The sequence below is a fragment of the Parus major genome, chromosome 28, assembly GCF_001522545.3.
Source record: "Parus major isolate Abel chromosome 28, Parus_major1.1, whole genome shotgun sequence".
NCBI lineage: Eukaryota > Metazoa > Chordata > Aves > Passeriformes > Paridae > Parus > Parus major.
The window spans coordinates 351760-366475 of NC_031797.1; the positions used below are offsets into that span (position 1 = coordinate 351760).

Genomic DNA, 14716 nt, shown 5'->3' on the forward strand with positions numbered 1-14716 from the left:
AGACAGCAGGACAGAGCTTCTCTTTTGCTTTTAGTTAGTTTTAGCTAGCTGAGGCAGAGGAGTTCCTTGGACTTTTTTCTCCCTTTTTCTTGGATCTGTTCAAACCTGCTCTGGACTGAAAAAAACCCAGCCAAATCCCAGGAGCTCACAGCTGTGGCCCACCTGGGCCTGGGCCTCGGCACTTTCCAGAGCCAGAGGGACCGATAAGAACCTGAGTGAGCTGAGCTACACCATGTGAAAAGGACTTATTTTTTCTGGCTTTGCCATTTCATAGAACAGCAAGAGTTTTTTTTTTTGTTTAATATTATTCAATTTCTGTTAAATGAACAGGTCTTTTCAACTTTTCTCTGAGGAAATATTTTTTTCCAGAACCAGTTGGGGGAGGGACCACTTGAATTTGCTTTTCTGGGGGGACCCCCATTTAGAGGTTTTCTCCCAAATTTGCACTAAACCAGGACACCCCAGGTCTAGTGTAGGGGTATACCAAATTGCCCCTTGTTCCAGGGCCAAACAGAGTATTACTGAGCAGGAGACAAACCTGGCAGCTGCAGGTCTTTACTGGCATGGCTAAGTGTGGCTGTGTGTCCTGTGTATGCAACATCTTCATCTTGGCAATGGCACCCACATGGGTCTCCTTCATCACACATCCACCTGTAAGGTGCAGCCAGCCAAGTTTACCTCCTGATGATTCAAGAAATAGAAAAGACACCAGACAATTAAACCTTTAAAAGTAATTTATAAAGAACATTTACATTCAGTAGTACAAAATGATATATAACTATCCCTCCTGAGCACACCACCTGCAGAGAGGTTAGACCATATGCTCAATTCACAGGGTACAGAACATGTGCTTCCAACTTCCAATTATCACAGAATTACAGAATATTATGAATTGGAAAGGACCCACAAGGATCATCAAGTCCAACTCTTAAGCAAATGGCCCATACAGGGATCAAACCCACAACCTTGGCATTATTAACACCATGCTCTCAAAAGCTGAACTAAGGTTCCAGAGATGGACTATCCTCAGCAAATCAAGATTTAAATGACAATGCAGGAGCTTCCTCCCACAGCATGTTGCCCTGGCATCATGCATGCTGAAACCACTTTTTCCCTTCAGAAGTTATCCAATTCGAGTTTAGAAATCCAATTATCCAAATACGTATTTTGACTGAAACAGGAGATGAGCATACACAAGCTCAGATCAAAGCTTCTCAGTCACATCTCAGGTGACCTGAGTAGAGTGATGATAATCCTCTTGTCTTTCTGTGCTGTAACTTGCTTTATAATTTAAACATATGCAACACCTCCTCAAATATGGCATTTCCTTGGTCCATGTCCCATCCCTGCCCAGTTAGCACTCAGTACATAAAGAGAAGTGTCTGCATGGCCTCAGCAGTCTAAGTCCCTGCACTCATTACAGTGAATCTGTTAATACTTTGGTATCATAGATTAAGTGACCCATAAAACAGAAATTCACGTAACAATAGTTTAAATGTTTTAAGGGATTGCACTATCCAAAAATCTAAGCCTACACATGATACAAGAAATGACAACTAAACAAACTGAATCAGCACTACATCATGATTTCATGGACCACTGCATTATACTTACTATTCTTGACACCTAGGCTAAGGCCCTAGAGTTAGAAGGCCATGCTAAAGCATTATTCCATAAGGTTCAGCAGATTTTCTCTGGACCCTTCTTCCTCTGAGAGCAGGGGAAATGTATCCCCTTCTTGGCACAAGCTGACTGTGTAAACATTTCCCACTGTGCCAGTCACACTAAGTGAAAACATGAGCCCTTTAATCAGTGCTGTCTGCTAGACTACATAGTTCCTTGTCACCTCCCTTCTCCTGACTACTTCCTTCCAAGACAGGTTTAGAGGATTACCTGACAGCAGAGAAACAGCTGTCTGGATATTTTAGCTCTTCCAATGTGATTTGGGTGGGTACTCCTCCAGCCTGGGCTTTAGAGTTCCCTCCTTAGGGGCAACAGTAGGGACTGAGATCCATACCATTACAAAACTGGTTACTGGGACAAAGACCAGTAATATTCTGCTCCTTTGAGAAAAACATGTTTTATCTTATGCCTTTCCAAAGCTTTCATTTCACTATGCTCAGTTTTAATTTTTTAAGTGTACACAGGGCATCTGTTTTCTCAGAAGAGGTATCCCAGTTGTAAGATTTGTCACTTGTCAGCCATAATAATTACTGGCAATAGGCTAGGTTCTCCAGAGGGTGATCCAGGCTAAACAGATTCCTATCAAACATTAGGTGGGTAAAACTTAACACTGCCAAGTTTATCCACCTTTTTATTTTTAAAGCATTTTTCAAGATTAATACATTTGACAATTATGGTACAGTCTTAATACAAGTCAAACCACTTTGATCCCTTGCTATCTGTTTTGAGGCTATAACCTATAGTAAGCTTTTACTGAAGAAAGACAAAGATCTTCCTTCAAATATCACTGACTATAAACACTTCATTTTATGGGAAGCAGGAATTCAGCTACAATACTGCAATTGCACTCCAATTTATCTACACAGTGAGCAAGACTGTTTCTACAGATGGTGGCCTGGGTTCACTGGAGGCCAGACCAGCAGCATATGGACAGCAGCTATCTTTCCTTGGCATGGCCATTGGCAAGGTGGGCTCTGTTGTCCAGAGGCTCAGACCCATTCCTCTGGATGTAACCATTGCTTGTGACGTTACTGAAATACATGATACCATTTTTCTCCTTTTCTTCTATTTTATCTCTTTCTTCATCCTTGTCACTTTCTTCTGTGTCACTTCTCATGTCCTTTTCCATCTACAAAAACAGGTAAGTGAGAAGCCAGAAAAACACAGCAGTTGCACAAGCAGCAGTGATGGCTGAGCCACAGGTTGATCATGCACCTGCTGCCTCAGCTACTCACCCTCAGCAAAGTCCTGCTCTGTCCCCTCAGCTTTTACATTATGCTTGGGAACAGATTCTCCCTGCCTCTCATTTCAGTCTCGCTGCAATCTCATCTCTGATCCTGATACACACTAGGAATTAGAGGCTAATTCCTGAAGCAGAGCAGAACCACAAATGCCCAGGACTGAGGACAACTGTGTAAGGCTGAGGAGATCCACATTGCTGCCCTGGTCATCAGCATGTGGGAGAAGGATGGGGGAGGCAGTTAATCAAGCTCTTTTACACATTCCAAAAGGGTCAAGGAGCTAGCTTCTGCTTATATGGCCTGGGTGGCTGCAGGCTGACAACACTGCTTGGGACAGGCTGGAAACACATGCTTCCCAAAGGCTCAACAAAAAGCCACTCCACTCTGACTACATTCAGTTTTATGGTCAGGCTTTTCCTCTTGCTGTTTTTACTGAGACACCTGCAATCCACTTTTGTAAGTATTTAATTAATTGCCTTAAAAGGAAGGCAAGAAAGAAGTAATGGGATAAAATGACAGTTTAGAAAAAAGCAGCTTAGCACTTCCAGGCTTCTCAGGCTGTCTTTACTCTGCCACATAAGATGCCAATACTGGGGACAAATTCAGTGTCACACTCCTTGTTGGAAAGAGGTGAAGCTGCAAACCCCTTCTGAGATCTGAACTTTAGAAACTGCTCAGGGGCAAATCAGGTGCTGCCCAGAAATTCAGTCTCTATTTACGGCTGTCCATTCTTCTTGAGATCTTCCAGATCCTATTGAGAACTTTGTTTGGGGTCTTTCCAGAGATCGCTACCATCAGATGCAGACAGGATTTGTTTAAGTCTAAACTTGCACTGAATTCAATCTGCCTTCAAGGACAATGTGGGTGGGAGATGCTATCTGCTGTGAACAACCTGCACCTCAGATCACTCTGGAACTTAACAGATCAGGAAATAGGCAGGAGTTGGGATCTGTAGCATAAGGACAAATTGTAGTCAATATTTCTAAATATATCCAGAGAATGTGGCTGAGGCTTTACATCTGGCAAGATTTCCAAAGGAACTATAAAGCTGCTCCCACTACGAGGGAATAAAACTTGTACTTCAGGATCAAGCCTGACTTCTGATTACCTGAGATTAAGGGAACATCATGTGAGAACGTGGTAGATTATCCTGTAGCCAGAAGGGAAAGCTGTGGAGACCAGAAAGGCCAGCAAGAACAACATGAACTGATTACAGCAGGAGTTTCATGGCTCTCAAAGAGAGAATGTCCTGTATTCTTGCTGATACTGCTTTGGGCTACTAAATACTAATGTAATTGAAACAGATCTGTTCAAGACAATTCTTTTTTGATTTTTACTGCTCAGTACAGAAATTTCTCAAATATATTTTTATATCAAATTTGGCAAATTGATTTTAGATAAAATAGGAAAAATTCTGGATATGCTTCAGGATTTTCCTTCTTGATGGTTCTTTTCTTTCTAATAATGCTATTTATTTCCTCATCATTTTACACTACAGTAACTGCAGTGGTAATTCTAAAAACTAGGAAAACAATAAAAGTCTGTCTTCAGTTGTGTCTTCATTTCCGGCCCTGTTTCCTGATCTGCACAATTTGCTCTGTGCTACCTTAAGAGAAGGCAGATAAAGAAAATAGGAACAATACAGATAAAGAGGAGCCTTTAATGCTTGCTCTCAGCTCTTGTAAGACAGAATTCCTCAGTTGGATACTAATAAACAAATCATCCTGGGTTCTGAGGTCAGTTCCCACGAGGCACTGACTGGTCACCTTTGGACTGTGTCCTTGGCATGTGGCCAGTCATGGCTTTGATTTTTGGAAGAATTTCATGCTGAGCAGCAGTTTGGACTCATAGCAAATACTACAGGCCAGAAAGAGTGGGATGTGGGATGCATTTCATTTCAGTTTATACAGCTGGAGCTCAGATACTCATCTCTGGTTGCTCTGTGCCTGCTGAGCAGCACTGCCAGGTGCAGTAAGGAATGGATCATAATTTGGGCACACCTGTTGCCCTCCACTGCTGCAAGAAGAGCCCAGGCAGCTGGTTTAGACAGAAATACCTACTGTGTGAAATCTACAGCACCATAACACAAATGTAATTGAAAATTCTGTACAATAAGGGAAAAAATTCAGCACTGACCTCACCAGTCATGACAATTTTTCCTTCCTTCATTTCTTGGACTTACTACAAATGCAAATCACACTGCACAAAGTGTTGGGATTTTTACTCAGATGTCACTGGCTTTGTTCACAGACCTGTCTCCTGGAGTCCAATCCATCCAATTGTTGAATATAAGCATCAGAAGTACATCCAATATTGTAGTGACTCATAAAATTTTTTTGGTCAACCTTCCCTAGTATTACTGGGTTTCCTTCCACCTCTCTGTTGGTAACATACATGTATAATTTCACTAGAACAGTAAGGAACCCATGCCAGAAGGACCCCTGTACTGTCAAGCAGTCTAGGTGGACCCTCCCTCCCTGTGTGATGTAAAAGATGCTTCAAACTGATGCATACCGTGCCCTGCAGGATGAACTTGTAGACCATGTGAATAATCAGGCACGACCAGAAGACATGGAGCAGCTGTAGAATTATCAGGAGAACATTCACAAAGTAGTATCCAAAGAAGGGTTGGAATATCTCCATTGAGTAATAGTAGGTGTTATAAAGCACTCTGCAAAACAGAGGAGATTGCAGTGGAGGGAAAGCATCTTGTTAATAGGGCCACAATTAAGCCCCAGAAATTTGTAGTCACAGAGGAAGTTTCACATCAGCCCTCCCATCTTTGCCTATCACATGTCAGCTATCTGTTCCCCACCCAAAGTGCACAGGATGGAGCCACTGGCCCAGGGCTCCTCCTCTGCAGCACCTTGCAGGGCTTCAGGTCTGCTCTATAAACTCCAAGGCAGAGCAGCCCGGTTCACCCCAAGTTCAACAGCCATATGGCACTCCAGCCCATGCAAAGAGCAGGAAAACATGCTCCACAACCAAAAAACAAAGGCTGCAGCACCCAGCTAATCGTCCCATCTCTCAGAAAGCTGCTTTTCTGTCTCCTCACTGTAGCAGACTCACGTGTAGGGGTAAATGAGCAGACGGCTGATCAGGAAAACAGCTGAGAAGATCATAAAGAGGCTGTCACAAGTTTTTTTCCACTTCATGTAATTGAATATCTTAGTTGGCTGGAAGAAGAAAGAACAATGAAACAGCAGCCAAGACAGCATCTGCACACACTCCAGGGGGTTAATGAGACAGGTATGACACAACCTGCATGCCACAGCTCTGCCCAGCTCTCGGCTGGATCTGTGGAATACCCCAGTGCTTGGCCCATGTTGTGTTAGATAGAAGGACATTCTGTGACTGAAGAGCACCATTGCTGATTAGGCTCTACCTGGCTCACCTCTAGAAAGCAATCAGAAGCATCATGAATCACCATCACCAGTGTCCCAATGCGGATGTAGTTGGCACAGTATGAAAAACTTATCAGGAAGATGGTTGCAGCATGATGGACTATCTGCTCCTTGAAATCCTGATGAGAAGGAGAACAGCAGAGAATAAAATACATAATGCACCTCCTGCCCCAGTCCAAACATGGTTCCTGCAGGTGATGGTATCTCTCTATCTAGTGACTAAGAAACCTCCCACTACAATGTCTCACCCATGTAATTCTTTTACCAAATGCATTCTAGAAATGTAGGCAACCAAGAGACCCAGGAATGAAGAGCTCATGGTGTAAACTGAGGATCTCACAACAAAGAACATTCTTTTCCTCCACCAGCCATGGCCTAATGCTGCATCCTGTCTGTTGGGACACTGGCACCAGGAACGCAAGCAGCTTTACTGGCAGAGAACCACCTCTTTTCCTGTATCTAGGAAGTAGCCTAAAAGAGTTACAGAAGAGCAATTTCTGTATTTGGATTTTAAGTTTGGATTGAGAATTCTGCAGTACTTTGCACCTTTCTAAGTCAGGGTTGGTATAATTCACTTCCCAGAGTAGAGAAAGTCAGTGACTGGGAATAAAACTTCCTGTGAATGAGCATGGAGAGAGTCACACAAAACCTTGACTAGTACTATACATATGCTCTTAGAGATCACTCTCCTAAAGTGTTCAGCTTGTATCCTGTTTGCACTTGATTCTTCCTGAGGCTGCCACTCACCTTCCTCTTGACGTCAAAGGGCAAGGTGAAGACCAGAGACCAGTAGAAGGAGAGCTCCAGCATGTAGTACCAGAACAGAGAGGGTTGGAGAGGCTGTGAGAGAGGCAGAGACAGGGAAATACCCATCAGATAAATTAGTGCAAGGGCTGCAAGTGGAAACTCCTTTCAAGGCAAAAGACAACTGTAGTGGGTTGATGCTGACTGGATGCCAGACAGCCACCAAAGCCGCTCTGTCACTCCCCTCCACAGCTGGACAGAGAACAGAAAATATAACAAAGGGTTCATGAGTTGGGATAAGGACTGGGACAGGTTGCTCAGTCATGGGCAAAACAGATTCTGATTAGAGATATGAATTAAGTTCATTGCTAACAAAATCAGAGCACAATCATGAGAAATTAAATAAACCCTTAGAAACACCTTCCCCCCTGCCCCTCCCTCCTTCCCAGCTCAACCTCAGTCAGGTTATGGTCAGTTCATCACCCATGGCTTCTCCTCCTGTTCAGGGAGAGGAATGGGTTTCCCTGCTGCACTGTGGGGCCCCTCCTCACAGTTTTTCATGAACTTCTCCAATGTAAGCCCATCCCAGGCAACAGCTTTTGTGAACTGGCAAAATATAAGTTCATCCCATGGAAAACAGTCCTTCCCAAACTGCTGCAGTGTGGGTCACTCTTCCATGGGGTGCAGTCCTTCAAGGACAGGCTGCTCCAGCACACGAGCAGGACTCCTCTCTCCATGGGTCTCCCATGGAGTCACAGCCTCCCTCCCCGGCATCCCCCTGCTCTGGTGTGGGAACCTCCTCCATGGGCTGTGAATGGATCTTTGCATCCTCTGTGGATCCCCATGGGCTGTGTGTGGATCTGTGCATCCCCCATGGATCCCCATGGGCTGTGGGTGGATCTGTCCATCCCCCATGGATCCCCATGGGCTGTGGGTGGATCTCTGCATCCCCCATGGATCCCCATGGGCTGTGAATGGATCTGTGCATCCCCCATGGATCCCCATGGGCTGTGGGTGGATCTGTGCATCCCCCACGGATCCCCATGGGCTGCAAGGGCACAGCTGCTTCACCATGGTCATCACCATGGCTGCAGAGGAATCTCAGCTCCAGTGCCTGGAGCACCTCCTGCCACTCCTCCTTCACTGACTTTGGTGTCTGCAGAGTTCTCCTCTCCCATGTTCTCAGCCTGCTCTTCTCTGGCTACAAATACAACTGTGCAATAACTTTTTATACTTTTTCTTTCTTTTTAAATCTGTTATCACAGAGGTCCTACCACTATTTCTAATTGGCCCAGCCTTGGCCAGCAGCACATTCAACCTTGAAGCCACCAGGGACTGGCTCTGCTGGACATGGAGGAAAATTCTGGCAACTTCTTACAAAAGCCACCTCTGTAGCCTCCTGCTACCAAAATCAGGCTGTTAGATCCCAATACAACAACCAAATCAATAAAGCTGGCTTCTGCAGCTACAGGGGAAAAGTATTTCAACTGAATAACACACTCACTCACTAAATGTCATCTGTGCCAAGATGAAACCAAACAGCAGGCGAAATTCCACTTTACCATAGCATGTCAAACATTTAGGGAGCCACCATGAAGATCCTGAATAATTTTAGGATTTCTCCAGCACTATTCAGATTTCTGAGCAGACAGTACAGAGTTTTAAAAACTACATAAACCAATTCATTATTGTGGAAAAAGAGTAGCTGAATAAATCATTCTGTTTTTAGGCTTGAGGATGCTTCAGATACCCTGTACTCTGACACAGATTTTCCAGTTTAATCAAACTGGGGGAAAATCCAACCGCAGCAGGAAATGTAATTCACATTATTTTGGGTAAATTATCTGGGCTTTTACAGCTGGGAAACTGAAAGCTTAGACCCACTCAGCAAGATCTTGTTATTTAACAAGCAATTTTTGCTGTTGTGGCACAATAAGATCTTAAACCTAAATCTATTTGATGAATAATTACTATGACTAAAGGGACTTTGCGACCATTTCCAAAGGAACATGAAGTATTGTGCTCCCAAATACCAACTGGTTATTTATGGCCTTCATAAATTTCAGTTTGTTTTCCTTTGTAGCACCAGCATCTGGCCACAAAAGGAAACACAGCTGGTTGCCCTGGGGCTTCCAGGGAGGATATGAACATCTCCCTAGCTGGTATGTGCTGGTCACACTCCAGGTTATCCAAACAGGAGCTCTGGATCAGAAGCTGTTTTTTTCCCCCCCAAACACAGACTGTCTGGGAGAACTGGTATTCCTTTTGTCATTGTCTGTAGCACAAGGCATGGTTTGTTTAGTAGAAATTGTAATTAATACATTTGCTGTTCCTGCTAATACACAGGTTTGTCCTTGCCTTACTCTTTGCCAGCGAGACATGACAAGCCCTGGTTTTGGTCTTTTCTGGTTGTTACAAATGTTGGAAAATGGGTGTGTGTTGGATTTACAAGGAAAGGTTTTGGTAGCAGGGTGGAGGCAGGGGTGGCTTCTGTGAGATGCCAGAAGCTGCCCCCTGTCCAAAAGAGCCAGTTCCAGACACCTCCACTGGCTCCATGAGCGATAGTGGCAGCACCTTGAGGACAATGTATTTAAGAATGGAAAAAAACTGCTGGGTAAGAGTGGTGTGGAGAGAGGAGAGTATGAGATACAACTCTGTAGACCCTCAGGTCAGTGCAGGAGGAGGAGGAGCTCCTGGTGCTGGAGCAGAGATTTCCCAGCTGCCCATGGTGATACAGGCTGTGCCCCTGCAGCCCATGGAGGTCCACAGGGAGCAGAAATCCACCTGCAGTCCCTGGAGAACCCCTGATTAGAGCAGGGGGATGTGGCCTAAGGAAGCTCTGAGCCTGTGGAGACCCTGTGCTGGGGCAGGCTTCTGGCAGCACCTGTGGTGGACCATGATGGGGCAGGCCATTCCTAGAGGACTGCATGCTGTGGAAAGGACTCACAGTGGAGAGGTTCATGGAGAGCTGTCTCCCACTGGAGAACCTTGCTGCCAGAGCAGGGGAAGAGCTGGAGCAGGAAGAAGGAGCAGCAGAGACAAGGTGTGATGAACTGTCCACAACCCCCATTCCACATCCCACAGCACCACTGCAGGACAGGAGGTGGAGAATGTTGGAGTCAAGTTAAGCCCAGAAAGAAGGGAGGGGTGTGGGAAGATGTTTTTAAGATTTGGGTTTATTTCTTATTGAACTACTTTTATTTGATTAACAGTAAATTAATATTTCCCGAAGTCAAGACTGTTTTGCCTGTGTAACCAGGGAGTACTCTCTCCCTGTCCTTATCTCAACCCATGAATCTTTTGCTGTATTTTCTCTCCCTCTTGTCAATGTAAGACACACTCTGCAAGTGTACAGAGCAGGAGACAGAGGACCCAAGTGATCCCTTCAGTCTTACATTCCTATTCAAGCCCCACTTGTTTGTATGGTTTAATTTTTATATAAAACTACAGATTTACCCCTAAAATTTTTGCCTTCCAGCAATACTGGATTGTGCAGAGACTTGTCTTGAAAGGCACTGCCTCACTCTTTAGTCATTTGTCCCGTTACATTTCCTGTGGCTCACACTGTTAGAACTGGGCATTACTTTTCCCTTTATGGGTTTGCAACCTCCACATACAGTCAAGGGGTCTTGCTCTAGCTTTGATTGTCAGACAAAAAACCCTGAAACATAAGACTTGACTTTCTCTTGGTAGTGACAAAATGCTTTGCCAATTCATCTTGTCTTGCATCTAGATGATACCAGATACAAAGATGTTCTTTCCAGATGAGTGTCTGGCTTTGAATTCATATGTCTTCTGTGTCTGAATTTAATTCAGTGTCCTCTTTTTGTCACTAATATAATCTGATTTTCAAAAAAACCAGAAACACAATACAACATTTTTAACAAATTTTTCTTCTTGTGTGACTCACCTGTTGTGGATATCCTGTCCAGCACTCTCGGTGGTCCCAAAGCCAAGGCTTCTGCAACAAAAATGCAACATGTATGTGAGAATATCTGTTGCTAAAGAACATGAAATGATTCATACGACCACCCTCAGTGTCAGAACAAAAACCTGTCACTTTATTCTCCGACTCCAGTATTTATAGATTCTCGACAATGACCAGGGATTGGATAATTAAGCCACCACCTTCCCAAGCACACTGGTCATGTGAAACGTCCATCAAAAGACATTTCTTAGAAGGAATGTGATAAACAACTTATGTTTACAGGACTTTCTGGGAAAGTAACTAAAACTATGAAAACATTATTGGAAGGCTTAATTTTCAGGGCGACAAATATCAGAGGACTTCTTTCCTTATAAATTGTCTAATTCCTTTAGTTACTGCTATAGACTTTGTTGTGTTTTATTACAGGCAGAGCTGGTCTCACTGTCTGGACTCAAACCGTCAAGAGATTTCCACTACAAGGACTTGCATCTATTTGTGACATTTCCAAATTTTGGCTATTTGCCTAAAATATCACACACTATTTAGCTGTCCCAAACAAAACAGCTCAGAGAAGATCTCTCCCAATTTTCTGCAGTCTTCTACAAGCTTGATGATGGTGTTTTGAGCACTTAAAAATAATCTTACAAGTATTTAATTAGGAATATCTGTGATTTAGACAATAACACTTAAATGTGGATAGAAGGCTGAAAACTGGTGCATAAGGTATTTTTTTTCCTCTAACAGTGAAAGTTATGCTGCAGTTTAAGTAACAAACCTCTGAAAAGATCCTACTCTGTTCAATAGAAAATTTGTAGTTTAGAACTTGGCGGTTCTGAAACTTTCATAGAAACATGGCAACTAAAGTCCCCCAGAGTCCTCCCTGCATAGAGCACGCTCTGCCCAGAGCTGTGCCCAGACTGGGTCAGAGCTCACAGAACACAGCAATGCCTCACACCCACGAGGATAATTTGCTCTAAGTTCTATAGGGTTTAAGGTATCAGAGCTGAGGCATTTCTTCTCACTGACCACTGCTGGTTTGTGGTGATACAGAGGGGAAGTGGGAGGCAGTGGTTTTAGCTGCAGTGGTAACTTGGAACAGACACAGTCCCTGCTGACTGGGAATGAGGTGGGGAGTAGAATTTACAGCAAATACATGTGCAGAACTAGGAGAGATATGTGATATAGAATCAGAAAAGATAAAGCAAAAACTATGAAACAACTATCTAAGCTAAACAATTATCTAAGCTAGAAAGGAACTCCAGATCCTTGAATTTCATCATTCCTCTACTCTCAGCAAATACAGCTGATTTCTGGTGGTCTACTGGAAGATAACCTTCCTTTGTTACAGGCTGTTTCACTGACTCACAGGTAGAGATTTTTGCTATCAGTCCAAAACTATTAATACAGAATTTAAACATTTGCTTTTTTCCTAAAGAAATTAGTTTCACAAAAACAAATGCAAGTTAAAAAGCTACTCAGGTTACAAAGTTAGCATGTTAAAGTCAGGAAATCTCACATGTATATATGCCATGTCATGTTAGTTCTTTGTCCTTCTTTTTAAAGCAGTCATTTTAGTGCACTTTAGGTAACAGAATAATATATTTGCTACAGGATCTAGAGGTGCTGTCTGTAGGATGGATGTCTCCCTTTTTTGTGAAAATTTTAAGATGTGTGTTGAATAAAGACATGACTCACAAAAAGTAAAAATGGTATTTCTTCCATATAATGGACAGAAAACATGCTGAAGAATATGATTTTGCCCCTTGTTGCCACAGGGCTCTTGTACAATGCTAAGCAGGTCATTCAGACTAAATTTCAATAGCTGGTCTCAAAGAACAGCCTTCTGTCCTTCTGTTTTGATGTACAAATCCACAGAACACTGAAGCTGGGATCTAGATACCTTCACTCCTCAGCCAGCTCATCCTGTAATTGTCATACTTTTGAGTACCTTAAAATCTGACTTGAAAGTCTGTGTAAGTTCAAAAGGCCTTCACTTGTTACTATGAGAGGTCACAAGGAGAGTTTGTGCCTGCTGCCTTGGCATGTGCATATTTTCAATCACTTAACTCATCAGATGGTACCAGAAGACTTTGCAGAGCTCACCTAGGGAACCAGACACAGCTGAAGAGTCAACGGAACCTTTAAAACAGAGGCAACAGATGGCCAGTGCCCCTAGTCCCAGCTCAGTGACCACAGCTCAGGAACTAGAGCATGCCCATGGCTCCTATGACCATTTCTGCCTGGTTTGGCAGTTCAAACTGTATCAAGAGAACTCACTATTTATCAAATTGGAGAAAAGGCCGAGGCATGAGCCTGAACCAATCACACCCTGGGTAAGGAAAAGAAAATTAGAAGATAAAATTATTAAATTGCAGTCTGTGCTCCAAAGGAAACCCAGTTTCTTTACCTTAAAGAGGTATTGGATACAACACACAAACAAGCCCTGCAGCTTCCAGGTTAGATAAGTGTTCTGTCTCTTAACCTTTAGAAATTTACTTTTACACAATCCCAAATGCCTTTTCCTTTGCCAGAATAAGAGGAAACATCTTAGTTCTGGAGTCCTTAAAATATGCATGGTCCAGTATGTCTGGTCTCCTAAGTGTGCTATGCAGGGGATACACACCAACCTGTATGGAAAACCTCTAGAAGAAGATCTGAAAAGGCATGTTCGACAACAAAATCTGCCATTCTTGCAGGCATTGGCTGGGTAGAACAGCAGGTGACTGCGTGTGTACTCACATCATACAGGACAGCGAGTCCAGTGAAGAAAGAAACGATGTAAAATGTAAATCTCCAGCTACAAACAAACAAAACGAAGGACATTAGAATCCCATTCATTAACCCCTGAGCTGCAAATCTGTGAATCCTCACACTAATTCAAAGAATAACACCCTTAAGGCAAAGACACATGTTAGTATGTTCAAGGTTTGACCAAAACAGTAACAGCACATTTCACTGACTTCACAAAGAGCAATTCCTTTTCTGTAGATAATAGCAGAAGACACAAGAATCTTGCTCACTAAAATCCCAAAGAGATCCCAAAACTTCCCAGCAGTAGCAGATGCATTTGTTAAAGTGAAACAATGCCAATCTCTCTCCTAGGCCTTTAGAGATCCAGCATGATAAATTTGTTATCATGTACAGTAACTAATTACTGTCACATTTGGCCCAGTGAGGAGACAATAATGATTTACTGTGGAGGCTCTGGAGCCAAAGGCAGTGATGCTGTGGAAGGAGGCCTCTAAGGTTTGAACTTAGAGCATAAAAGGAAGGTTTCCCCCACATTAAGACTGTAGGAAAAAGCTTTTCCCATAGTTCTTTGCACCACCATGTTACTGCACCCCAGTTCAATGTACCCAGTTGGCCTGCGGGCTGTCCCTCCCCTTTTTACCTCATATGTCCTTTCCCTAGAAAATTCTTCCTTCCCAGCTTCGCCATTGGCCGCAGTTTGCTGCAATGCCCCTCCCCTGTGATCCCCTTGGCTCTCCCTGTCCCTGACCCCGCCTATGCACCACTTTATCCTGTTCCTATTGGACCCTGACCCTTGGATCCACCCCCTCCAGCTCAGATATATTCCTGGAGCCCCAGCTGCTCTTACTTTTGTTCCTGAATGCCTTCCGTGTGTGGTTACAATAAACTCCACTGGGAGTCATGCAAAGACCCTTCCCGGCTCTCCATCATTGCTTAGCTGTCTGTGGTGTGTGTGTGTCTGTGTG

The 14716-nt window shown here is 43.6% G+C and overlaps 1 protein-coding gene across 7 annotated transcripts in view; it reads right to left on the reverse strand.

Moving 5' to 3' along the window:
* Positions 1 to 716: 716 nt before the first annotated feature.
* The window catches only part of LOC107215532 (ceramide synthase 4-like), a 46738-nt gene continuing 32738 nt past the window's right edge, over positions 717 to 14716 (reverse strand). For all 7 annotated transcript variants that reach the window (XM_015651748.3, XM_015651752.1, XM_015651751.3 and 4 more), the window contains 7 exons: positions 13740 to 13797; positions 10983 to 11033; positions 7076 to 7168; positions 6319 to 6447; positions 5994 to 6100; positions 5439 to 5595; positions 717 to 2812 (listed from right to left, as the gene is read on the reverse strand). In XM_015651748.3, the coding sequence (XP_015507234.1) occupies positions 2621 to 2812; positions 5439 to 5595; positions 5994 to 6100; positions 6319 to 6447; positions 7076 to 7168; positions 10983 to 11033; positions 13740 to 13797 (787 nt within the window). In that variant the 3' untranslated portion in view covers positions 717 to 2620. The remainder of the gene's footprint in view (positions 2813 to 5438; positions 5596 to 5993; positions 6101 to 6318; positions 6448 to 7075; positions 7169 to 10982; positions 11034 to 13739; positions 13798 to 14716) is intronic.